This window comes from Eublepharis macularius, chromosome 12 (genome assembly GCF_028583425.1).
Source record: "Eublepharis macularius isolate TG4126 chromosome 12, MPM_Emac_v1.0, whole genome shotgun sequence".
Taxonomy (NCBI): Eukaryota; Metazoa; Chordata; class Lepidosauria; order Squamata; family Eublepharidae; genus Eublepharis; species Eublepharis macularius.
Genome location: NC_072801.1, coordinates 70431782 through 70456287, shown reverse-complemented (window position 1 = coordinate 70456287; position 24506 = coordinate 70431782). Strand labels below are relative to the sequence as shown.

The 24506-nt window shown below is 42.6% G+C and overlaps 2 protein-coding genes across 2 annotated transcripts; both read left to right on the top strand.

The window, feature by feature from the left end:
• Positions 1-514: 514 nt before the first annotated feature.
• Positions 515-4446, top strand: LOC129339750 (vomeronasal type-2 receptor 26-like). The gene is given in 2 exon segments (XM_054994332.1): positions 515-593; positions 3545-4446. Coding segments are annotated over 2 exon segments (981 nt in total).
• A 2733-nt stretch (positions 4447-7179) lies between these two features.
• LOC129339749 (vomeronasal type-2 receptor 26-like) lies at positions 7180-22927 on the top strand. Its single transcript, XM_054994331.1, has 7 exons — positions 7180-7228; positions 8804-8852; positions 12987-13278; positions 18067-18954; positions 19758-19967; positions 21257-21383; positions 22026-22927. Exons 1-7 carry the CDS (start codon positions 7180-7182, stop codon positions 22925-22927), a joined length of 2517 nt encoding a protein of 838 aa, XP_054850306.1.
• The last annotated feature ends 1579 nt before the right edge of the window (positions 22928-24506 follow it).

Below are 24506 nucleotides of genomic sequence, written 5' to 3'. Positions count from 1 at the left end.
AGTGCTTTATCTGTTAAATGAAGAAAAATTAGATTATCTACTGAAATGTGAGGCATTAAATTCTCGAAGAGAATAAAACTTTTTCTAGCTTTCATCCCTTCTGCAAGATGGGGAGAAAACAACAGCTATTTCATGTGTCTATTTTCACTAATATGGATTTCATACATTTTCAGTTGCCACACATTTGAAAAGTGGGATATATATTTATTTATCAAACAGAATGCAGTGCAACCTACAAATTCACATCAGCCAAAAGTAATTTACTCATAAAATGCTGGCAAAGCAATTACATTCAGAAAATCAACCTTGATCTGTCCTTGTTAAGGACAGATATTACTCTGCCCTGAGAAATTATATCTGCAAACCAACCAATGCTGTAATGACATGCTGAGTCATTCGTTGATTGGTTAAAAAAAATTATGTAAGCTTTCTCAGTGCTAAATTCTTCCTTTATTCCCAAGGATAGGTGCCACCGTCTTCTCAATGTAGTGAAAACTGCTTTCCTGGGAATAGCATGGAGAAAAAGGAGGGAGAAAAATTTTCCTGTTATGATTGTGTGCCTTGTCCAGAAGGGATGTTTTCGAATGAGATAGGTAGGAGATTTAGTCTTAAGAAACATAAAAAGAATCTAATATTGGGAATATATTAAAAATGACAAAGGGTACACGATAACATGATGACATGTGTCAGGAATTACAATTAATAAATTGGTTCAGTTGGTAAACCTTCTTATCTACTCAACTAGTGAAATATCTGATGTTAAAGGTTTGTGGGGATACAGCACTCCTGGCTGGTGGCATCAGCCACTATGGCTGGGGGCCATGCTTTGCCTCTTCAGAGGAGGAGGAGGCAGCACCAGTACCCTCCCATTTGCGGTGGGATGCGCTGGAGGGGCGATGCTTCGGTGGCTGTTTTGGCGGTGCCACCCCTCAGCGCCTCAGTGCAACTTGTGCTTGGCCCACCCACCTCACCCTATTTCAGTACAGGATTAGCAGGTTGCCGTTTTGGGACCAAGTAGGAATTATTTCACTTTTCTCCCTGCATTGGATTATGGGTGGTGCGTTTTTCGCCTACCTTGTATTGTTCTTAGGGAGGTAATTGGCTTTGGTGGGTCGAGTTTGTCATCCCTTGGCAGGTTAGGAGTTGGGAGAATGGCAGGCCGGTGGCCACCCCTGGCATATCCCAATTGATGGGGAATTGGGGTCTGTCAGGAGTGGCTGGCTGCTATATGGCCCAGCTGCGAGGTCAGATGCCCTGGTGGGGAACCCCTGGACAAGCCGGTCCCCTCTTGCAGCTGTATAGCCAGGGGGGGGGAGCTTAAAGGGAGTGAACTGCTTCGCCAGGCCAGCTGGGTCACAGCCATACTATGGATGGCTCACCCCCGGGGCTGTTGGTGGATTGCCCAGACAGGTTGGGGCAGAGACTAGGCGTGACCCCAGGGCCCGACCTGTAGTTAGGCCCTTGCCGTATATATGTTGTTTTAATTTAAGAAAGCAGCCCTTTAATTCTCAACGCTTGTGTCTGCCTCTTCATTCAGTCTTGGGGGGGGGCAAACCCTAACAAGACCTGCCCTTATACAAGTTATGTAGAACATCTGAATGGACCAACTTCCCCCGTTAAACTGGAAGTTCTACAATAACCTATACATAATAATTCTGGCATCCAGGGATGTCCTACATAACATACAAATATTTATTAATAATACTTCTGATTTGATAAGTTAAAAGATGGAACTCCATATACCAAAATATACAGTCAAGAGATGTTCATGATCTTTTACTGAAAAGACTACCCCTCTGAAAGTTGTCTGCCCTTTTTTTAGAGGCTCTTATAGTCCTGTTTGGAAGTTTTCTCTCACCTAAACTCACAGAGAAGAAATCAGATAGACGATCATAAGAATGTTAAAGCATGCATTTTCTTTCTAAACATAAGAAATGTCCACAAGGGAGATTTTCTTTAAGGTGTTCGTAATGTCATCTGCAAAATCTGTAGGCTTTTTCATCGTTATGACCCTTAGCTAAGAGTGTGAATCCAGAAAGCTTTCCATCTTAAGTGCCTGTTCCATAGCTGTAATTTTCAAATCAACCAATTATTTTTGTCATATTAAGTAATACACACCTTATATTGATGGTAAAGGTAAAGGTAGTCCGCTGTGCAAGCACCGAGTTGTTACTGACCCATGGGGGAGATGTTGCATCACTACGTTTTCTTGGCAGATGTTTTATGGAGTGGTTTGTCATTGCTTTCCTCAGTCATTTACACTTTACCCCCAGGAAACTGTGTACTCATTTTACTGATTTTGGAAGGACGGAAGGCTGAGGGCCAAGCTACACATGATGAATGACACTTGAATGGCAAGTGTATTTCTCCCTGTTCACTTGCCCTCCACTCAATCCACTTGCTGTTCAAGTGTCATTCGTCATGTGTAGCTTGGCCCTCAGTCAACCTTGAGCTGCCTACTTGAACCATCAGGATCAAACTCGGGTCGTGAACAGAGCTTGGGCTGCAGTACTGCAGCTTACCATTCTGCACCTCGGGGCTCATTTTCATAATTTCAGGTCTTTAGCTGATAACTGATTTTCATTCTTGGGTTAACAATAGAGATGGGCTTGGACCTAAATGTGACCCAAAAAACCTAAGAACCAGGCCGGTTCGGGGGTTCGCAAACCAGGGTTCGTGGAAGCAACTTTTCATGGAACTTCCACGAACTGTATACTGGTTTGTTGGGTCATATTTACAGGGGCAGTTTAAATGGCCATTTCCCCAGAGAAATGGCCATTTAAATTGCCCCTTTAAGGGACTTGCAAGGGCAGGTCCTTTTAAACTGTTAGCTGGGAGGTGGCAGGGAGGATCCCCCCTGCTGCCTGCCAGCTGATAGTTTAAAGGGACCTGCCATGGCAGATCCCTTTAAACTGCCCAAATCCCAGCCCCCCTACCCCCACCCCACAGTTCCAGCCCCAGCCCCGGCAGCCTTCCCGCCCCTCCCAGGAGGAGAGGAAGGATGCTGTGCCACAGGGGAAGGTAAGTGTGGGGCTGGGGCTGGGGGGTGGGGGGATAGAGGGGCTGGGGTTTTGGGCAGTTTAAAGGGACCTCCCACCAGCCTGCCGCCTGCTAGCTGATAGTTTAAAAGGACCTGCCTCTTGCTAGGCAGGAAAGGGCCCTTTAAACTGTTAAATATCCCTTTCCCTGCCGCTGTTAAGGCCGGAAAGGGGCGTTTCAACCCCACAAACCACTAACTGGTTCGTAACTGGTCCAGTTCCGTGGTTCATGGTTCATGAAACCCACAAACCACAAACCTCCTGGTTCGTTTTTTTTTTTTTTTTGGTTCTGTGCCCATCTTTAGTTAACAACACATACTCCAATATTAAATTTCCACATTGGCATAGTGTCACCAGTATTTCATTTTTAAATGTGATGGTTTATAATTTTAATTTCACCTTTTGTGTAAAAGGATATACAAAACCTACAGATAAGAGGGAAACATGGTATCTCGCACATTAGAGAAACATGGTATCTTTCACATGAACATGTGTTTCTCTTTCAGACATGGATAAATGTGTCACTTGCCCAGCAGATTTCTATCCAAACAAGGGACAAGATGGATGCATTCCTAAGAGGAGAAGCTTTCTATCCTTACAAGAAACTTTGGGCATCGTTTTAGCTTTCTGGGCTCTTTTCTTTTCTTTATTCACAGCTCTGGTGCTTGGAATCTTCTTTAAATTTCAGGAAACTCCCATAGTCAAAGTCAACAACAGAAACATCACCTATATTCTCCTTATCTCTCTCTTTCTGTGTTTCCTCTGCTCTCTGCTATTCATTGGACAGCCTAACACAGTGACCTGCCTCTTCTGACAAACTGCTTTTGGCACCATCTTTTCCATTGCTGTTTCTTCTATATTGGCCAAAACTATTATAGTGGTGGTGGCTTTCATGGCCTCTAAACCAGGAACTCTTTTCAGAAGCTGGATGGGAAAAAGATTAGCACATTTGATTGTCTTTGTGTGTTCTCTTATTCAAGTAATCATCTGTGTTACGTGGCTGAGTACTTCTCCTCCATTCCCAGATTTGGACATGCACTCATCGACTACAGAAATTACAGTACAATGTAACGAAGGGTCAGTCACCATGTTTTACTGTGTCTTGGGCTATATGGGCTTTCTGGCCATTGTCAGCTTCACTGTAGCTTTCCTAGCCAGGAACCTACCTGACAGTTTCAATGAAGCCAAGTTCATCACCTTCAGCATGCTGGTCTTTTGCAGTGTTTGGCTCTCCTTTGTCCCCACCTACCTGAGCACTAAAGGAAAAGCCATGGTGGTCGTGGAGATCTTCTCCATCTTAGCTTCCAGTGCTGGGTTATTGGGGTGCATCTTTTTCCCCAAATGCTATATCATTATCATGAGGCCAGATTTGAACAACAGAAAACAATTGAAAAGGAATAAAAATTAAAGTATTTTATAATCAATCTGTTTGCTCTGTTGTAATCCCTTTCTCCTCTCAAGAATTTTTGAATGGATTTGAGAGATTCCTGGGGGGAAACTGCTAGCATTAGTGAATGGGCCATCCCTTTAAGAGTTTGTGGAAACAGCCAATGACTATGCAAGGATTAAAATGAAAAAGTAGCATAACCTCAAGTCCTTTCCCCCTGCTTCTGAACATACCATAAATAATGATAAATTTATTTCTTGGAGTTACAACATTTAGAAACCTTCCATTATATTTTTTCTGGGATTGGGGATTCCTCCTTTTGTTTAGTAACAAATGCTAAAGATGGAGTTCAGTCTAACACAGCTCAAGTGTCAGATAGCTCCCAGTAAGAAGGCATATTAACTTCATTGTTGCCAGTCCCCCCCCCTTTCAGTTTTCCTTACGGTAAGGGAGTTTATCATCTCTCCCCTTTTGGCCTCCCACTTTTCCCAAAAGGAAGGTTAACATTCTACCATTTGGTCTTCCCAGCTCTGTGTTGTAGGTGTGATTTTCCTATCGAATGTTCTTCTGAGGTTAGGGCATCTTCATATCTATGGAGATGGATGATTCTCCTCCTTGAAGATGAAGAAAGCGTGGGATAAAGGCAGGAGCTCTTCCTCCCCCGGCGGCAGCTTTCCGAGCCCATCTGGGCTCTCCTTTTTTAATGCAAGCCATTTCCTAGAGCTGCTGTGTGTTTGTGCCAAGCTGGGTTGGCAGTATGGTGAACTCACGATGGAAGTAATGTTTCAAGTTACGTTAAGCCCTTCCCCAAAGCAGTGACTCAGGATCTGCAATGCTTGTGAATCATACAAATCACATCTCCAGACTTTCAAGGAAATCTGTTCCCACCAGACAGCTCAGTTAAGGCTGTATTCTCATACCCATGAAGCAAAGGAGCCTTTCCTCCTCTTCTTCCTCCCAAAAACAGATGATAAAAAGCCCAGAGCAATCAAGCTTGATATAAGATCACCATCCCTTCATCTTAGGTTAGCTTTCATCTGGAAAAACTTCCCCCCATTGTTACACATTTGCATCTGAGCTGGCCACCACTTGAGACCCAACACTAGGCAAAATATTAATTTGTTACCTCTCCCTCTGAACCTCTTTGTTTTTTTTAAAAAAAACCTTGTCCTTCTCCCCCAACCCCAGCCCCCTGATCTACTCCTTTTCCCCATCAAGTTTGCCTCTAATTCCCTTCTAGACCCTTCCTTTCCTCATTCAGCCTTCCCATTTACCTGCCTGGGATGATGAATTACCAGCTTCAGTTTCCCACTCTTGAGGAACTGAGAACCAGGAGAAAAAATGGCCACCACATACTGATGTTTTAGGAATTTCTCCTCATTTCTATGGTAAAGATCATAAAGATAACAGGGATTTCCTAGAGCATCACATCCTCCTCAAATTCCAGCCCACTTAGGCCCTGGCCCCCAAATTTGTCAAGGCAGTTTTGGGAATTCTCTGCTTATTGCCCCTATCTGACGTTATATTTTCCTCTCTCAGTTTCTCAACATTACCTTCTATGAGTTCTGCTAATCCTTTCGATATTTTTTTTTAGATAATGTCTCCCTCCTTCTTTTGGTTCTAGCTTTGCAAAAGCCACCCACTTCCACCCTACCCCCTTTCCCCCATGTATTCCTTCTTCATTCCCTCAGTCCTCTCAATTCTAACCTCCCCTTCTTTCCTCTCAACTCCAGCTAGCTGCAGTGTTGTGTTGTGTCACTCACTTTCAACCTCCCCTCCTGCCTGTTCCCCATCTTCTTTCCTTCAGCTTTCCAACTCCCGGCCACCCCCCCCTCCATGGAGTGTTTTGTTGAAAATATTATCTGGTCTTTTTATCTTGCAAAGTGAAAGATACTTTCTTTTCCTGCTTTCTAATGTAATCTTTGGTAGTCAATTAAATTGTCCTCATTTAATAACCTATAACCTTCTTTCTTGGTAAAGCCAAAGGTTCATCCCAAGAGCAGCTGATAACTGTTTGTACCCAGGAATCATCGGCTAAAATGTTAAAACTGAATGAATCCAGCCAGTTACCCTTGAATATGGTTTTGAACTCGTTTCGGAACATCCTTGTCCAAGATTATCAATAAAAGTTACTGTCCCCCCCACTTTCCCAAATATCTGAAACAATTGCATTTAGAAGTCACTTGAGGTCAGTCTGGCCAGAGGAGGTTGGGCTGAGACTATACTGGTCACACTTCAAATTATGCCCCCTTTTCAAATGTAATTTAAAAACCCAACCCTCACACCTTCAATCAGGCTTGATTATCCATCAGGTTGGACACATAGGGTCATACCTTATTTAATGTTCTCTGATAATGATGAAATATTCACTTCTGTATTTTTTTTTCATTTGAATAAACTATGTTTTAAACATGCATTGGGTTGGATCCAACCAGTCTCTCCACTGGTGCAAAAATACACTATATGGTATGGAGGGGGGTGGGGAAGTGTCCTGGGGTTCGTGCATAGCCATATACAAGTAAGCTTTTACCAGGAACTAACAAAAGTAACTGGGCGCTTAGCTAACTTGGAGGATGAGCAACATGTACTCCAGTTCAATCACTGCTAATGCTAATTAAACCCTTATGATTCCGTTTTGACTTTCAAGATCACTCCCTAGCTACATTAAATAGGCATAAAAATGAATGAAATCCTGACTCATAGTTAACTTATGGCAATTCCTGGTGGGGTTTTCATGTCAAGAGACTAAGTGTCATGGACACCTCGGAGGATGAAGACTTCGTGGAGGACGACAGGGGACAGAGTATTCCAAGCTCCTCAGGAGTCAGGCACATGGAGGAGCAGCAGGGAGTGGAACAGCAGGAGCCCTTGCCAGAGCAGGCTGAGGAATCCAGGGCAGAATCAGAGACAGAAGCTGTTCCCTTACCTGCACCAGCAGTTGAGACCAGGGCAACATCCCCACCCAGCTCCCCTGAACCTGAGAAGCAGCATAGGGTGCTGTACAGGAAGGGAGATGAAGTGCAAGGCTCCAGGTACTGAAACGGCAGTGTAGTGACCTTGAGTCCTAGCAGGATGAAGCACTACCTTGGAGGTGATTGCTCTTAAGCCAGGACGCCTTTCCTCTCATTGCAGAAGCATCTGTGCAAAGGCCCACCTGGCTGTACTGCGACCCAGCTCTCTGCTCTACCTGGTCTCCTGGCTCTGACCCTTGGACTTAATGTTCTGGACTATGTTTTCTTCCTTGTTCCCTGGATGGCTTTGGCATACTTTGGACTCTAGTTAGGTTTGTGTCTGTTTCCTGCCTGTACTCAGCACACTATAATCACAGAGGGGAAGGTCTCAATAACCAAATGCAAGAAAGGGAAACCCTTAGAAACCTTCACAGTATACTTATAAAAGTCAAATACATTCAAGTCAAATACAATCGAACTATATAGGTTAAACTTCTATTATTTATATACAGAGTTATACTCTCAGCACACTAACAGAGGGGGTTTGCCATTGCCTGCCTCTGCTACCCTGATCTTCCATAGAGGTCTCCCATTCAATTACTTGTCATGTCTGAGCCCTATCCATGCCAATGTGAATGATCCTTCTGTGCTGAACTACTGTATCCTGCTGTAACTCTATGTCATTTTACCAGTGTTATAACTATTTCTCTTACAGGCTTCTACCACAGGTATTTATCTGATGGACTGTAACAGCTTCCAGTGTTTATGACCTTGTACCCTCAGCCTTTGCTATGTCTTGCTTCTTAGTGACTCACTTTGATATTACAAATATGTGGAATGTTCTCACACCAGGAGAGTGCCAAAACCTTGTTTAGGATTGGGGGGGGGGGGCGGGGAAGAGCAGGCTTGAATGTTAAAAGAGAAGTCTCTCTCACATGATGTCATTCCTATCAACTTCTACTCTTGCTGCTTAGAGGTCTACCTTGCTTCTAAATAGTCTTATGGACATATATATGGAAATGATCTGATTTCTGAATAAAAGCCCTTTGACCAAGAACCTGTGTCTTGCTGCAATGGTCCAGGGATCTATCTACTGTTTCCCGTCATCCATAGCCTGACATTACTAACCAAGGCTGACCCTGCTCAGTTTCTGAGATGTGATGAGATCAGGCTCTCCTGGGCTATCCCGTAGAGGGAATAACTGCAGACTAAAGTGTGTGTGTGAAAGAGAGCACTCCATTGGTCCTTCACTACATTTCCCGACAAAGGACAGGGGAGTATTTGTCTTTATTACTGCACTATTCCCCCCCCCCCGGATGTATCTGAAAATGTGAGGAATTCTGCGGGGGAAGAATCTGAGAACGAAAGAACACATAGCTGCTGTAGCATATTATTGTTATTGTTCTCATGTTTCCCTTTCTTTGCAGGCATTCCTCCAACAGAAGCAATAGCAATGCTGTACCAACTAGAGTTCCAGTAGGACAGTTATGCAGTACAACACTTAGGCATGGGTGGCTGTTCATTTATCTATTTGGTACATTTTTGTGCTTCTGAGGAATGTTATGAAAGGTCTGCAGACTGGAACTTCTCATATCACTGAATTTCTATGAATGGGAAAGGGCAGCCGATGAATGGGAAAGGGCAGCCCTCCCTGAATTTTCTGCATTTTGGAATGTTTTGTGACTACCCTGAAAACTGGTTAAAAATCTGTCATCTATATAAGTCAGAGAGCTGCTAGAGTTCTCAGAAGTTCTCGGCCCTGCAGCCCTATTCTACCTTCACTCCATCAATATTTTCCTGGGAGTGGGCTCATTGCCTAAAATGAGATTTACTTCAAAGAAGTCCTGTTTAGACTCACTCCCTAAATTAATATAAAAGAAGTGAGTTTAGCCATTGCAGAGGGGATTTACATCAGGTAATGAATTGTGGGCTCTGACCTGACTAGGCCAGGTGAGCCTGGTCTCGTTGGATCCCAGAAGCTAAGCAGGATTGGCCTTGATTAGTGATTGGAGGGGAGACCTCCAACGGAGAGCAGGGTTGCAGAGGCAGGCGATGGCAAACCATCTCTTGCCATGAAAATCCTACCAGGGGTTGCCATAAGTCAGCTATGACTTGAGGGCAGGATTTAATTTTCAACTTATGATTTGCCCTGACCTGGATAGCACAGATGAGCCTGATCTTGTCAGATCTCAAGAGCTAAGCAGGGTCAGCCTTGGTTAGTGATTGGAGGGGAGACCTCCAGCGAAGACCAGAGTTGCAGAGGCAGCCAATGGCAAACCATCTCTGCTAGTCTCTTGCCATGAAAACCCCACCAGGGGTCATTATAAGTCAGCTATGACTTGATGGCACTCTCCACCACCACTGCATGGTGGAGGGGGAAGTGTTATTAGCTGAGAAAAGTTTTGGCTGATGATGAAGAACATTTGTTTTTTGAACGTTTAAATTTAGGAAGACGCAGCTAACTATAACATTTGAGATTATTTGATATCAGAACACGCTCCCTTCCTGGAGGTTATTTGGGGATTTCATGAACTCATTTCCTCATTGCAAGCCCACTAGAGAGTATTAGAATATCTTGCTAACATCTCACAAACATCTTTGCATGAGAGTTTTTTTTACCAAAGATAGCGCCAGGAGTTGGGAAACTATGCAGAAAGTAATTATCTCCCCTGAATTATCAAAATCATTGTAATTTATTCACCTGGGCTTTCCAGAGAAAAAATATTCCACCAGCTGTCCGAAATGAATATAAAATCACAGTTGAGAGTAGGGACAGGGGATTGGTAGGGCTTTTCTTGTTTCATCTGTTTCACCCTTTTGTTTATTAGGATCAGTCTTTGAATCAGTGACTCTCTATTTTCATTTGATGCTTAATTCTTGGAACTTGTTGAAGCCAGATATGTTTCTTGAGGAACTGTGCACTCCAGATTCAGTTGCCATGCAAGCCACTTCATGTAAATCAGAGCAATGCTTGTGATAACTCTGTTGAGAGGTTCTGGAGAATCCTTACCTAGATAGAAGCTTTCCCATCAAGATGGTGAATGCTGTGATGTTCCTTCTGGTACTGACAACTCTCTCACATGTGGTATGCCAACTACATGCTGGTGTGTGCTCCAGAAGCGATCCCCTTCCAATTCAACATGAATGGTACCTTCCAGGCAAAATGATGATTGGTGGAATTGCAACTCATGTTGGTTATGTTTTCCCTATGCTGTCCTTCAAAAAACACCCTTCTCAGGAACCAAGTAATCCTCTAGTGTAAGAAATTGTTTTACCCCCACATAAAGTAACTTTTGATTTTTTCATTATGTTTTCACAGATTCTTGTCAGTTTTTGTAGTGATTTTTTAAAAAATTATATAAAATGTAAATGTATCTTAGATAGTATTGATAAGGAAAAGAAATGATTAAAAACAAGCACACGTGGCAAAACTATGCAATGTTCACTTAAGATCCCAGGACATAACACATAAGGTTGCTAAGTTTGGTTGGATGGTAATAAAGAACAGGAGTTCGTTTACTACCAACTAAAGACAGTTTTGTCCTATGGTTTTATGGTACCTGGTTTTTATGATATGCTGAAATTTAAATTTTAAGCATTTTTAAATATTTTAAATATTTTAAGGCAATGTAATCTATTATGTTACTGAGGTATCTTTTAATCGGAATTCTCTAGTTTATCTCTGTAACATTGATCATTCCTGTAATTCTTTTGCTGGTCTAGGACCATAATAATAAATTTGATTTGAATATGCATACTCTGCTAAGCAAACTCTTAAGTGTATGCATTTATATACTTTGTTCCAAAACATGGGTAAAAATTAATCTTGGTGGGTTTTTTGCAGCGGGAGAGCAACAGAGGAGGTATGGGATAAAGAACCTTTCTCCCACTCAAAGAGGCAGCCTGGGTCGCTGCATTTGGAAAAAATTAAAATAAAATATCTGAAAATGGCTTTAGAAATAAGTGGAATGTGTAGCTCCTCCCTTGGTGGTGGTGGAGAGTGCCCTCAAGTCATAGCTAACTTATGGCATCTTCTGGTAGGCAAGAGACTAATATAGGTGGGTTGCCATTGCCTGCCTCTGCAACCCTGGTCTTTGTTGGAGGTCTCCCATCCAATTTCTAATCAAGGCCAACCCTGTTTAGCTTCTGAGATCTGACAAGCTCAGGCTCACCTGGGCTACCGAAGTCAGGTTAGCTCCTCTCCCTTAGATTGGCAAAATGACATTTGGAACCATAACTCTTTGGTCAACTGAGAGTAGACTTTCAAGGCTGTGGTGTTTAGGATCAGAACCTTGCCACGTTTAAAGGGAACTAAAGATGGTGTAGGTTTTTTTTTTCTGTAACTGATTCCAATAAATCGAGCACGAGCCATTCTCACGTAGTTCTATATTTGGAGAGTGACGCTGAATGGACCAGAGATCAAATATTCAAAGCACCTTGAAAGATTGTTTTGACCATGTGACAGCATTCCTCAGCAAATTACCAGCGTTTTGAACCACACTGATTGCAGCTGCAATATATGTATCAAATGAAATTGCACCAGATGTGTCACCTTTCCTTATGTTCTGGCACCAAAACAGTGGTCCACGAGGCATTGAGGTTGGACAGGATTGTATTTGCTGTCACTGTCACAAGAATGCAGAAAGCGGCAACAGATGGGTGGCCCAATCATCATTTTATCCTACTTTCCAGGGAGGAGATGAATGCCTCCAAGGTGACTTAATGATCAAGAATTATAACATAACATATAGCATAGTATTTTGGTGTTTATACTGCAATGCTAAAGGACAAAGGACATTTCCTGATCTTGGACACATGAGTCAGCTTTGTACAGAGTCAGACTTCTGGTCTATCATGATTATCTCTTGCGAAGATAATCTCGAGGTTCTCAGATACAGAAGAGATCACATCGCCTACCATCTGATTCGCTTAACTGGAGATACAGGGATGCCTGCAACCTTCCACAAGAAAGCAGTTGTTCTACCACTGAGCCCTGGCATCTCCCCATCCCTTAGGATTGTGTCTATAAATTATGGATAGTTGGAATTATGGATGGTTGGAATTATGGATGGTTTTAACATAGTTGTTGAACGTGAAGGGACTGAAATTTTAGAAAATATATTGAGTAAAATGCAATTGACTTGAAGCCCACTAAAGGTAACCTTGAAGTTTTTTCAAGGCAAGGGATGGGCACAGGTAGTTTGCCATTGCCTGCCTCTTCAAAGCAACCCTGGACTTCCTTAGTTGTCAGAATCTTAGCTTCAGACGAGATTGGGCTAGCCTTATCTATTCAGGTCGGTTAGGTATCTTTTATTGACATCCCTGCAGTGTGTGTTCTGACTTTTACATACAATTTGACCTGAACTCTAAGCAGTTACTTTCTTCAGACATGTTATTAATAATATATAAACCCATGGAGGCAATCGAGTAGAAATTAAACAACTGATTCTGGTTTACAATAGAACATAGTCATGTCTCATTCTTCAGCTTTACGTCCCTTTACACTCAGACTGCTGAATCTGTTATAGCCTAAATGCCCTGGTATTGTTTTAAAATAATTTAATATATTGAAGAATTCTTCGATGAAATAGCCACTCACTTGATTTTCAGAGTGTTGACAAAATTCTACCAGCACATCCTGGCCTTGGTGTTTGCCACCAAAGAAATCAATGAGGATCCCAAGATCTTGCCCAATGTCTCTCTTGGGTTCCATATCTATGACAGCTACTATGATGCAACAATGTCCTACCGTACCACTCTGGACTTGCTCTTCAAAGCACAGATATTTTTGCCCAACTACAAATGTGGCATCCAGAAAAACATAATAGGAGTCATTGGTGGACTTAGCTCTGATACCTCTTTGCGCATGGCAGATATCTTAACTCTTTATAAGATTCCCCAGGTAAGGTCTATGCATAGCCAACAGTTTTTTGTTGTAGTTGGGATAATGTATATCACATGTACTTCATTGTTTCACATGCACTTCATTGTAGCAATTCTATATTTCAGAAGGAGTGGAAATTATGATTGAAATAAGACAAATAAAAGATGTTAAGTGGAATGAAAAGAGATAGCTTAACGGGAAAATATTATATGAGACTTCTGGTGTTTCCTTTTCAAGTATAGGTATCTATGTTTTAACTGTTTTTTCACCTCTCACAAAACTTTCAGTATTGGAGCATAGCAAAGTAAGGTGGAAGTGTGTACATAGTATAGCTTCCCTTACGGAGTGTTCCATATTTGGTATTTTAACCTGATGTAGAGTGATTCCGCATACGTTGGATAATGCACTTTCAATCCTCTTTATTGATCATTTGGAACTGATTTTTTGTGCACGGAACAAAAAATTCACCTCAAACGATTGATAAAGTGCATTGAAAGTGCATTATCCAACATGTGTGAAATCAGCCGTAGTTTGGATTTATAACGTTGATCAGTATCTATGTTGGATATGTAGTGTTCAAAAGATCAACTTCAGAAATACTTTTGCCATCTTTTGGGCATGGAACAGGGGTCATTGGGGCAGTTGTGAGAGTAGTTGTGAATTTACTGCATTGTTCAGGGTGTTGGACTAGATGACCCTAGAGGTACCTTCCAACTCTTTGATTCTATGATTCTACTTCCCAAGAAGCTCTTGGGAAAGAAAAGTATTAGGGAAATACAACGAATGCCTGAGTTTATGCTAAAAAAGATCCCAGTTCTAGTACAGATCTATGGTTCAATATATACTTACTATTGATAAAATGATATTAAGACCTGGACCTAAGTTGTTGCAAATAGTAAAATTCTCAAAATTCTCAGAATCTAGCTGAGAGATTGGATGGGTTAAGAAACCTTACTTTTCAGAAAGCTGAGAGCCTTTTTACAACTTATTACAGAAAATTAAATCTCTTTACAAATCTGTATAATTAGAATAATAGAATCATGGATTTGGAAGAAGTCTTACAAACCATCTAGTCCAACCCCTGCCCAGTGCAGGAACAGCCTAAAGCATCCCTGACAAGTATTCATACAGCCACTCCTTGAAAACTGCCAATGAGGGGGGACCCATCACAACCCTAAGCAGCTGATTACCCTATTGAATTACTCTTAATGTGAAGAAGTTTTTTCTGATGTCCAGTGGATACTTTCCTTCCTGTAGTTTAAACCCATTGTTTAAACCCTAGCCTGCATTGCCAATAGTAACAGTTCCCTTTCCTCCCCTAAGTGACAGCATTTTAAATACTTAAAGAGAGCAATCATGTTTCCCCCCCTCAACCTCCTCTTCTCCAAACTGAACATTCCCAAGTCCTTCAGTCTTTTCTGATCATCCAAGTTACTCTCCTCTGCACCAATTTCACCACATCCTTTTTGAAGTGAACCCTCCAGAACTGCACACAATGCTACATGTGGGGCCTGACCAGCACAGTATATAATGAGACAATGATGTCCCATGATTTGGATGTTATACCTTTGCTGATTCACCCCAATATGGCATTTGCCTTTTTTGCTACTGTATCACACTGATTGCTCATATTAGCTACTCATCCATCTGCACCCCAAGATATTGTTTACACACACTGCTACCCAGATGTGTATCTCCCATTCAGTATGCATGCTTGGCATTTTTGTTACCCAGGTGCAGAACCTGGCACTTATCCATGTTAAATGGCAACTTATTCAAATCTGCCCACTTTTCTAGAGTGTTCAGATCTTGTTGATTGCTATCTCTCATTTCAAGGATGTTTGCTACTCCCCCCAGTTTGGTGTCATCTGCAAATATAATGCCTTGTTGTGCAACCCCTTTTTTGATTCTATGAGAAGGTCCATATTCACTGACTTTTGAAAATCATAATGGTACACTGATTTATATAGCTAACATTGAGAAATTGTGACACCTATTCTTATGATATATTTTTGCGGTTGAATTTTGTTGAGATGTATATGATTTGATGCCCTGACTTAGATAGCCTAGGCTAGTCCAGTCTGGAAGCTAAGCAGGGTCAGCTTTGGTTAATATTTATGGGAGATGTCCAAGGAAGTCTGGAGTTGCTAAACAGAGGCAGTCAATGGTAAACCACCTCTGAATGTCTTGGGAGGTAGCCATAAGTCAGCTTGATTTTGATGGTAAAAATATTTCGATTGACTTGCTGTGATTTGTAAATATCTTGATATTTATAAATAAATGAAAATACAAGAAAAACTCAGAACCCTAAGCCAGTAATTTTTCATCTGGAAAATGTATTCTGGTACTAGTTTTGTACACTGTGTTTACTTTGCAAATGAGAATTTAAATTGCTATAGAATCAAGGTAGTTTCTCCTGTCTACCTGGAGCCTAGGGAGGGATATAAGTGTCTGTGGTCTGAGGCACAGCCCCCGGCCTTGCCGAGAGACAGCCAGGAGGCAGCTGCCCTGCTGCCCCGGCCAACCATCAGAGCCAGAACCTGCCTGTGCCAGGGGAAAGGGGCAAAGGTCCAAGGCCCCAGAGGGCTGGAAGGGGCGGGCAAGGCCAGTCAGCCCCACCCTCCAGGGAGAAGATAGGGAGCTAAGCAGGGCAGAGGGATGGGGCAAAGGCAGGGGGAATAGGGACCCAGCAGCTGCCCAAACAGAGCCCTTGCCAGCCAAGGAGGAGAAGCAGCTACAACAGCTCAGAGCCATGCCCCAGCCTATCCACCAGCTAGAAGGCAATAACCAGACTCAGGGAGTGCCAGGAGCAAAGTGACTCCAGGTGGAGCTGCCACAGGCATTCTGGGGGAGGAGATGGGCAGCCCTGCCCAGCATCAATGGGCAGGTAGCCCAGAAGCTGGCCAGGGCAATTCCTCACGAGCAAGGCCAGGGAAGCTCAGCAGCACAGAAGCTGACTGGGGTGGCTCCTCACGAGCAAGGCCAGGGAAGCTCAGCAGCTCAGAGGCCTACTGGGGCAGCTCCTCGGGAGCAAGGCCAAGGAAACCTCAGCTGGGGTTTGTTCGCATTTAACCCCACCCTGCCAGAAAGGCAAGGAAGCCTAGAAGGGATGAGTGATGGGAGGGAAACACCTGAGGGGAAGCACAGCTGGGCCAAGTCAAGAGACGGAACGAGCCTGGAAGGAGGGCAGGGCGGAGAAGGAAAGCCCTATAAAGGATGGCTAGGAAGAGCTCTGAGGTGGTGGGTTTGAGTAGGAGTGATGGAGTGAGAGTGGATGGAGGGGGAGATGGCAGAGGTCAAAGGGGGTGAGTGACACAGGTTGAGCAGGCCAGCGAGTGGATTGAGAGGGAGCCTGGGTGATGTATACCGCCCCTCCTTCCACAGAGCAGGGTCCTGCAGCATCCCTGGCACCCCTTTGACATCAGGAACAGACCGCCCGGTGCCCCGCCTAGCGGGGGCTGCGGCAAGCCCTGACAATAAGTACAGGGGGAAGTTGCATGCAGATATGTTTCCTATTGATCCCAATGGAACAGACTATTGATTTGCTAACAAATCTAACTCTGGTTTCCTCCTCCTCCTTCTAATAATAAACGTAATAGTAATAATAATTTGGAAAGAAGCAGTCCAATTCCATATGAGCATTTTGTTGAGCAGAGACTTTGGTGACTAGCACTGGGGAGTTTGGGGCAATAGAAAATAGAGGTTGAATGAAAAGCATTGGCTTTGAAGCGGGTAGTATTTCGACTGAAATTCCAAGAACTACTTCTTGTCTTGTGGCTGCACTGCAGTTCAAGATTTTCTTCTTTTTATAAATTCCTTAATGACCTAATTCTTAGCTGAAATGTTCCTGAGCTCCAAGACAATGAAAGTTCAGGTCAATCAATAAGATTTCCAAAGATCAAAATTAACCAACTCCATCATTTTTAGAAGTTATCTAGAAATGAGAAGTTTAACAAATAAAAGTTTCCGCAACAATATATTCTTGCTAGGGAAAGGTCCGGTTCAGCTTCTAGCCAATCCTAGTATCAGATAGTTGTTGTTCTGAATTTAGAGGAAATAGTTTTCCTGTTAAGCAACCAATATAATAAAACTAATTTTAAAAAAATTGAGCTCATGATCCAAGGACCATATAACCTGGACCCAAACATAATTTTAATCAGCATTGCCTTTTAAAATTTTGACTTAATATATTTAGAAGCAGCATGTTATTTAAATCTGTACTGTTGGTCTTCTTTTCCTTCCATATTAAGTTTTTCCAACATATCTATTTTCACTTGCTAAGTGAAATTACATTTTAAAAATACATATAAGGCACACTGGCAGTCCTTCTGAAATTAAGGTAACTTGCTAAGGCCTTTTTTGCATGAGGGATTTTTGCCACTTTTGGCCCCATACTTCTTTGGGTTTTCTTCCAAATTACAGATGATTAACTTTCCCTTCAGATTTCAGTGTAGCATTTCAAGGGGTCTCTTCTGAATTTTCTGCATGTGCTTTTTCTGTGCAGGCAGAAAATTTAGAAGACAACCCTTGAAATGCCGCATTGAAATCTGAAGGGGAAGTTAATCATCTGGAATTCAGAAGAAAGCCCAAAGATATATGGGGCAAGAAGTGGCAAAAATTGCTATGCAAAAAAGACCTAAGACAGTTTTTTTAAAAAATAATTACTGTAATCTAGTTCAAAATTAAGCACAGTTGGTATAATTGGGTTTCAATAGCCTTAACTCTGCATAGAATTGTATATATGTAGAGCTCCCAGATATACCTGGTATTCCCTCTTTGAAATATAGATTTTTTTTTCTTTTAAAGATTTCCTATGGCTCATTTGAACCTACAGAGGATGAAAGAACCCATTTCCCTTCTTTTTACCGTATGGTCCCTAATGAAGCTTTTCAGTATCAAGGAATAATCCAATTACTTCTCCATTTCAAATGGAAATGGGTAGGATTCATAACTTCAAATGACGATGGTGGAGAACATTTTTTGCAAGCCATGGAGCCTTTGCTTTCCCAAAATGGAATCTGTCCAGCCTTCATAGGAATAGTCCCTGAAGCATTTTCATTATTTAAGCTTGAATCTATCTTCTCTGACATGCTGATGAATATTCCCAATTTTATGGAGAAGAAAGTCAATGCATTTGTGATATATGGAGAAACGGCATCCATTTTGTGGCTAGCAAACATTTTATGGGTAACAACTACATGGATTCCTCTATCAGATTTTAAATATAAGGGAGAAATCTCTGCAGGAAAAGTGTGGATTACAATGGCCCAGATCGATTTCATATTCCTAGCTATACAAAGAAACTGGGACATACAAATGTTCCACGGTGCTCTTTCCTTCAGCATTCATTCAAATGAGCTTGCTGGCTTCCAAAAGTTTCTTCAAGTTATTAACCCTTCTGGCATAAAAGGGGATGGTTTCATCAAAGATTTCTGGGAGCAAGCTTTTGACTGCACATTCCTCTTGAATTCCAGTATACCTACAGAGGATAGTAAATTATGTACTGGAGAAGAGAAGCTGGAGAAGCTTCCTGGACCTTTTTTTGAAATGAGCATGACTGGCCATGCTTACAGTATTTATAATACTGTGTATGCTATTGCACATGCTTTGCATTCCATGTTCTACTCAAAAGCCAAATACAGAGCAAAGAAGGATGCAGGCAGGGTGTCTCTTCTAAATGTGAACCCTTGGCAGGTAATACTTCCTTATTAGCACATGCCTGTTGTCATGATCTCAGTACAATCATGTTTTTGGTTGTGCAATTATCAGTATTTTATTTGTTTTAAACTTTCTATAGAACATGACGATAGAGTATCATGAGAATATTTCACATCATAGCTTTTAGAATTATTATCAGGGCTTTTTTTCAGGGGGAACGCGGGGGAACGGAGTTCCGGAACCTCTTGAAAATGGTCACATGGCTGGTGGCCCCGCCCCCTGATCTCCAGACAGAGGGGAGTTTAGACTAAACTAGAGTTTATCTAAACTCCCCTCTGTCTAGAGATCAGGGGGCGGGGCCACCAGCCATGTGACCATTTTCTCCGAGGGCAGCCCACTGAGTTCCACCACCTCTTTCCTCAGAAAAAAAAGCCCTGATTATTATTATTATTAGTTTATTGCAATCCATGACCAGAGAAAAAAGATAGAAAACCCAGAAACAAGCAAAATACACCGTACGAGATAAAATGGATCTGGGCCCTAATACATAACATCAAAAACAACCCTATCTGCCATATTATAAACAATCCCCCAAAACCGATCAGCTAAAAATATTATGGTGCGATACTTAACCTGAAGGCCAGTATATACCGACCGTCTTCTAGCATTTAAATCAGGGCTGTCAGCAGATGCAGATAAAAATTTACACAAACCCAAACAAAATATGACTAAGAAAGGCTAGGTTATAGTGTTAAATGTAACCATCGGTTCTTCATCAGCATTGCCTCAGCTTTTAGGATTATTACTTTTTTTCTCTTTAGCTCCATTCCTTTCTGCAGAGGATCTCATTCAACAACAGCGCTGGAGATGAAGTGGTATTTAATGAAAATGGAGAATTAGCAGCTGGATTTGACATTACAAATCTGGTCACTTTCCCCAATAACTCTTATGTCAGAATCAAAGTTGGAAGGCTGAATCCTCAGGAACCCCTGAGTGAAGAGGTCACCATTGATGCGAAAAAAATTAAATGGCATAGAAATTTCACCCAGGTAAGAAAATAACTGCTCTGTCTCTTAAACAGGAAATACACTGAAACGTGAGAGTGTTAGAAGCAAGGGGTAAAACAAAACTTCTTTTTCACATGACACTTAATGCATGTAACTCATCTTGGTACGGGAAACATGGTTCATGGTTTTGAATGAGTCAATTATTATGCAGAGAGTAATTATCTTAAGAGTCAAAGACCGTGAAAGCAAAACATGTGAACCAAGTTAAGGAGAGCCTGACAACTCAGTATTGCAACCCCAGTTGGAATGAAGAGACAGACACAGGCTTGGTATTAAAGGGCCGTTTATTAAAATGACCATTAAAATAAACAAGGCAAGGGCCAACTAAGCGGTACAGGTCAAGCCACGGGATCAACTCTTAGTCCCCACTCTGGACCTGCCTGGGCGAGCCCTAAAGCCCCGGGTGTAGGCCATCCCTTGAATGGCTGCATCCCGGCCAGCCAGGCAAGGGATCCCCCCATCAAGCACCTAACACCCCAGCTGTCTAGCATGAAGGAAGGCCTTGTACTTGGGGATCCCCAGCAGACATCTGCCTGTGCAATGGTAGCTGCCACAAGCATACCACACTGATGGCAGACCCTGTTCCCCACCCATGGGGAAGCGCCACTGGGTGCTCACCGGCCTGCACCCTATACCCAAAACTCTCCTGCCAATGACAGATCAAGCATCAGCACCCAAACAATACCTCAGAACACTGCCATTAGTGCAAGGTAGGCGAACCCTCCCCCCTCTCCCAAAGCCAATCAGGGCAAAGAGGGAAAAAATTCCTACCTGGCTCTGTCACAGCAGCCAGCTAATCCTGCACTAAAACAGGGTGAGGTGGGTGGGCCGAGCGCACGAGGAAACTGATGCTGGGGAAGCGGAGCCGCCTGCAAATGGCTCTTGGCTCCACCCCCGGCCAAAGCCCCGGATGCCCGGGAAGGGCGCCTGTCAGCTTCCTCCGGGTGGGGCTGCAAAGCCGGCTGCCAGCCTAAGCAGCTTTGCTGCGGCTGGGAAAGCCGAATTGCCGGCAATGAAAATGTAGAATTTGAAAGCCCAATGAAATGAAGGATGTCTTCATGATGGCCAATATAATATGTTGCCCACCATGCCATTAGGGTGAACTTCTGGGACGACATTACCATGAATTCGTTTAACCTTTAGGGCAGATATTCTGCCCTCTGATAATTTTATCTAACAAAAGTCTCCTATACAGTGCCGTTAGTTAAACTCTTAAAAAGCAAAATTCCACAAACATTTTACTACAGCTAATTTCTGTTTCCCAAGCACAGGTGCCACCCATTTCTTTGTGCAATGACAACTGCCATCCTGGTTTTAGCATTGAAAAAATTGAAAGGGAGAAATTTTGCTGCTACAATTGTATCGCATGCCCAGAAGGGATGGTTTCAGAACTAGAAGGTATGATATTTACTAATATAAAAAACCAAATTCCAAGACATTTCTGAGGGACTGATTGAAGAAAGGGCAAAACAGAGTGTTCAAATGTGTGACCTCTTTCATAAACGGAAAAAAGAGTTTCAGGTGGGTGGCCATGTTGGTCTGTAGTAGAAAAACGAGATTTAGGTCCAGTAGCACGTTAAAACCAACTAGATTTCCACCGTATGAGTGTTTGAGAGTCAAACTCATATCCTGGAAATCTTGGTCTTTAAGGTGCTGGACCCAATTCTTGCTATTGGAAAAAAAGAAGTTTAAGAAGCTATTTCCTCATTTGTCTAATTATTTTTAGTTATTTCCTCATTTGTCTCATTACATTTACTTATGAGAGAGCTGGATGACAGTGTTTCAAAGAAAATAAAGACTGTACTGTACTGTAGTGTTAGTGCTTCTACAGATGCTGGGAAGTCAGCAGTACCCTTCACTTTTTTCTTCTTCATCCGAGTACAACATCCAGTTCAATATCTGGCCGTAGATGCTTAAAGAATCTCCAGGTGGGATGGGTCTGCAAATAATCTGTCTATCAAGATGGCAAGCTCTCATTTGATAGATTCTTGCCAAAATGCATGATATGGTATTTTTTAGATGTTTATGTTTCTCTTTCAGACACAGATAAATGTGTCAGTTGCCCAGAAGATCAATTTCCAAACAGGAGCAAAGACAAATGCATTCCCAAACTGAAAAATTTCCTCTCCTTTGTGGAACCTCTGGGTATTGTTTTAACTTTCCTGGCTCTTTTCTTTTCTCTGATGACAGTTCTGGTGCTCGGAATCTTCCTTAAGCACCGGGATACTCCCATAGTCAAAGCCAACAACCGCAATCTCACGTACGTCCTCCTTGTTTCTCTCCTTCTTTGCTTCCTCTGCTCTCTGCTATTCCTTGGACAACCCACAAAAGTCACTTGCTTCCTTCGACAAACCGTTTTTAGCATAATCTTTTCCACTGCGGTTTCTTCTGTGCTGGCAAAAACTGTTACAGTTGTGGTGGCTTTCATGGCCTCCAAGCCAGGAAACGTTTTCCGGAAATGGATGGGGAAAAGGCTGGCACATTCTATTGTCATTTCTTGTTCCCTTGTTCAAGTCTTCATTAATGCAGTCTGGTTGGGTACTTCTCCTCCGTTCCCAGATTTAGACATGCATTCCGTGAAAGGAAAAATTATAGTGGAATGTAATGAAGGTATGGTTGCTTTCTTTTACTGTGTCTTGTCCTACATGGGATTATTGGCCTTCATCAGCTTCACTGTGGCTTTCCTAGCCAGGAAGTTGCCTGACAGTTTCAATGAAGCCAAGTTCATCACCTTCAGCATGCTGGTATTTTGCAGTGTTTGGCTGTCCTTTGTGCCAACCTATCTCAGCACACGAGGAAAAGACACGGTGGCTGTGGAGATCTTCTCCATCTTGGCCTCCAGTGCTGGACTGCTGGGCTGCATCTTTTTGCCCAAATGCTACATTATCATGATGAGGCCTGATATGAACACAAGAGACCAACTAATAAGGAAAAAGCATTAAACTATCTAATCATTAGGTTGTTTGTTGTGTCTTCTTTACAGAATGCATGGCATCAATGAACCTGATCAAAGAGTGATGCGGGGCATAACATTAGTTATTCCCACTTTCCTCTAATCTCACACTTATGTAACAGTGGCAATAAGTATGTAGAATGAAACTCCTATGTGACTCTTTTAAGAATACGGCATTATCGAGGAATAGATTATATTTGCTCTTGATTTCAGTGATGGGATACTCTTATGAAATTTTGGACCAGACCTGTGATTACTAGAGTGTAATGATCCTATATACTAATGAGATATTTGATCACATTTTTTTCACAATTCTTTAACAGTGATGTAAAACAAAAATCATAAAGGATTGTCAAAACAGTAATGTAAGAAAAATGTTAGCCAATAACTTCTTTTAATATTTTAAAGTGGTCTGGAAGGTTATAGTATGTATTATAGAGTATATAGTTTAAAACTGCAGTTCAAGATTTATTTTGAAAACATCAAACCTTAAAAATCTTCATTAAATATTTCATTTTGTTTTATTTTGCTATGTGATACAAACTAATAATGTAAAATTGTGAATATGGCTGTATTGCTTTTATTTGTTTTGACACTCATCTTTCAGTCCAAAATTGGATCCTAAAAGTGCAAGGTAAGTCTCAAGTGAATCTCAAGTGAAGCATTCTAAAAATTAGGTGTCACCACTGAGAAAGCCCTGTCTTATTTGCCAACCTCAACCCTTGCAGGCAGAGGCATAGCTGTTTTTTTTCTGTGGGATTGCCTGCAACACTGGTTGGGACTAGACATGGGCACAAACAGGAAAAAAAACCCCAAAGACCCTGGTTGTGGTTCGTTGCCATCCACGAACAATGAACAACGAACATGGACGAACATGACCTGTTCCTGAACATGTTGTTCGTTGTTCATGGGGCCCACCCCAAACCCCCACATTTTGCCCCCCCCTCAAACCCACTTACCTGGCCCTTTAAAGATCCCTTTAAACTATCAGCTGGCAGGAGGTAGGGGGGATTCCACCTGCTAACTGCCAGTTGATAGTTTAAAGGGCCAGGAGAGCAGTTGCACAGCCAGGCTGCTTGCCCAGTGCGAGAGAGGTGGGGAGATTCTCCCTGTCCCTCTCGCACCCGGAAGAATCTTCCCATTGTCCAATACCCACCAAATTTGTAGGGGATATAGTCATCACTGCCCTCTGAAGACACCCCCCCCCATTTTCATAGAGATTGCACCCCGGGAAAGGCATGATCCATGGCTCTCCCCCTTTAGTCCCCACTGTCCTCTGCAGACCTCCCCCCCCCAGTTTCAGAGAGATTGCACCCCAGGAAAGGCATGATCCATGGCTCTCCCCCTTTAGTCCCCACTGTCCTCTGCAGACCCCCCCCCCAGTTTCAGAGAGATTGCACCCCGGGAAAGGCATGATCCATGGCTCTCCCCCCTTAGTCCCCACTGTCCTCTGCAGACCCCCCCCCCAGTTTCAGAGAGATTGCACCCTGGGAAAGGCATGATCCATGGCTCTCCCCCTTTAGTCCCCACTGTCCTCTGCAGGCTCCCCCAGTTTCAGAGAGATTGCA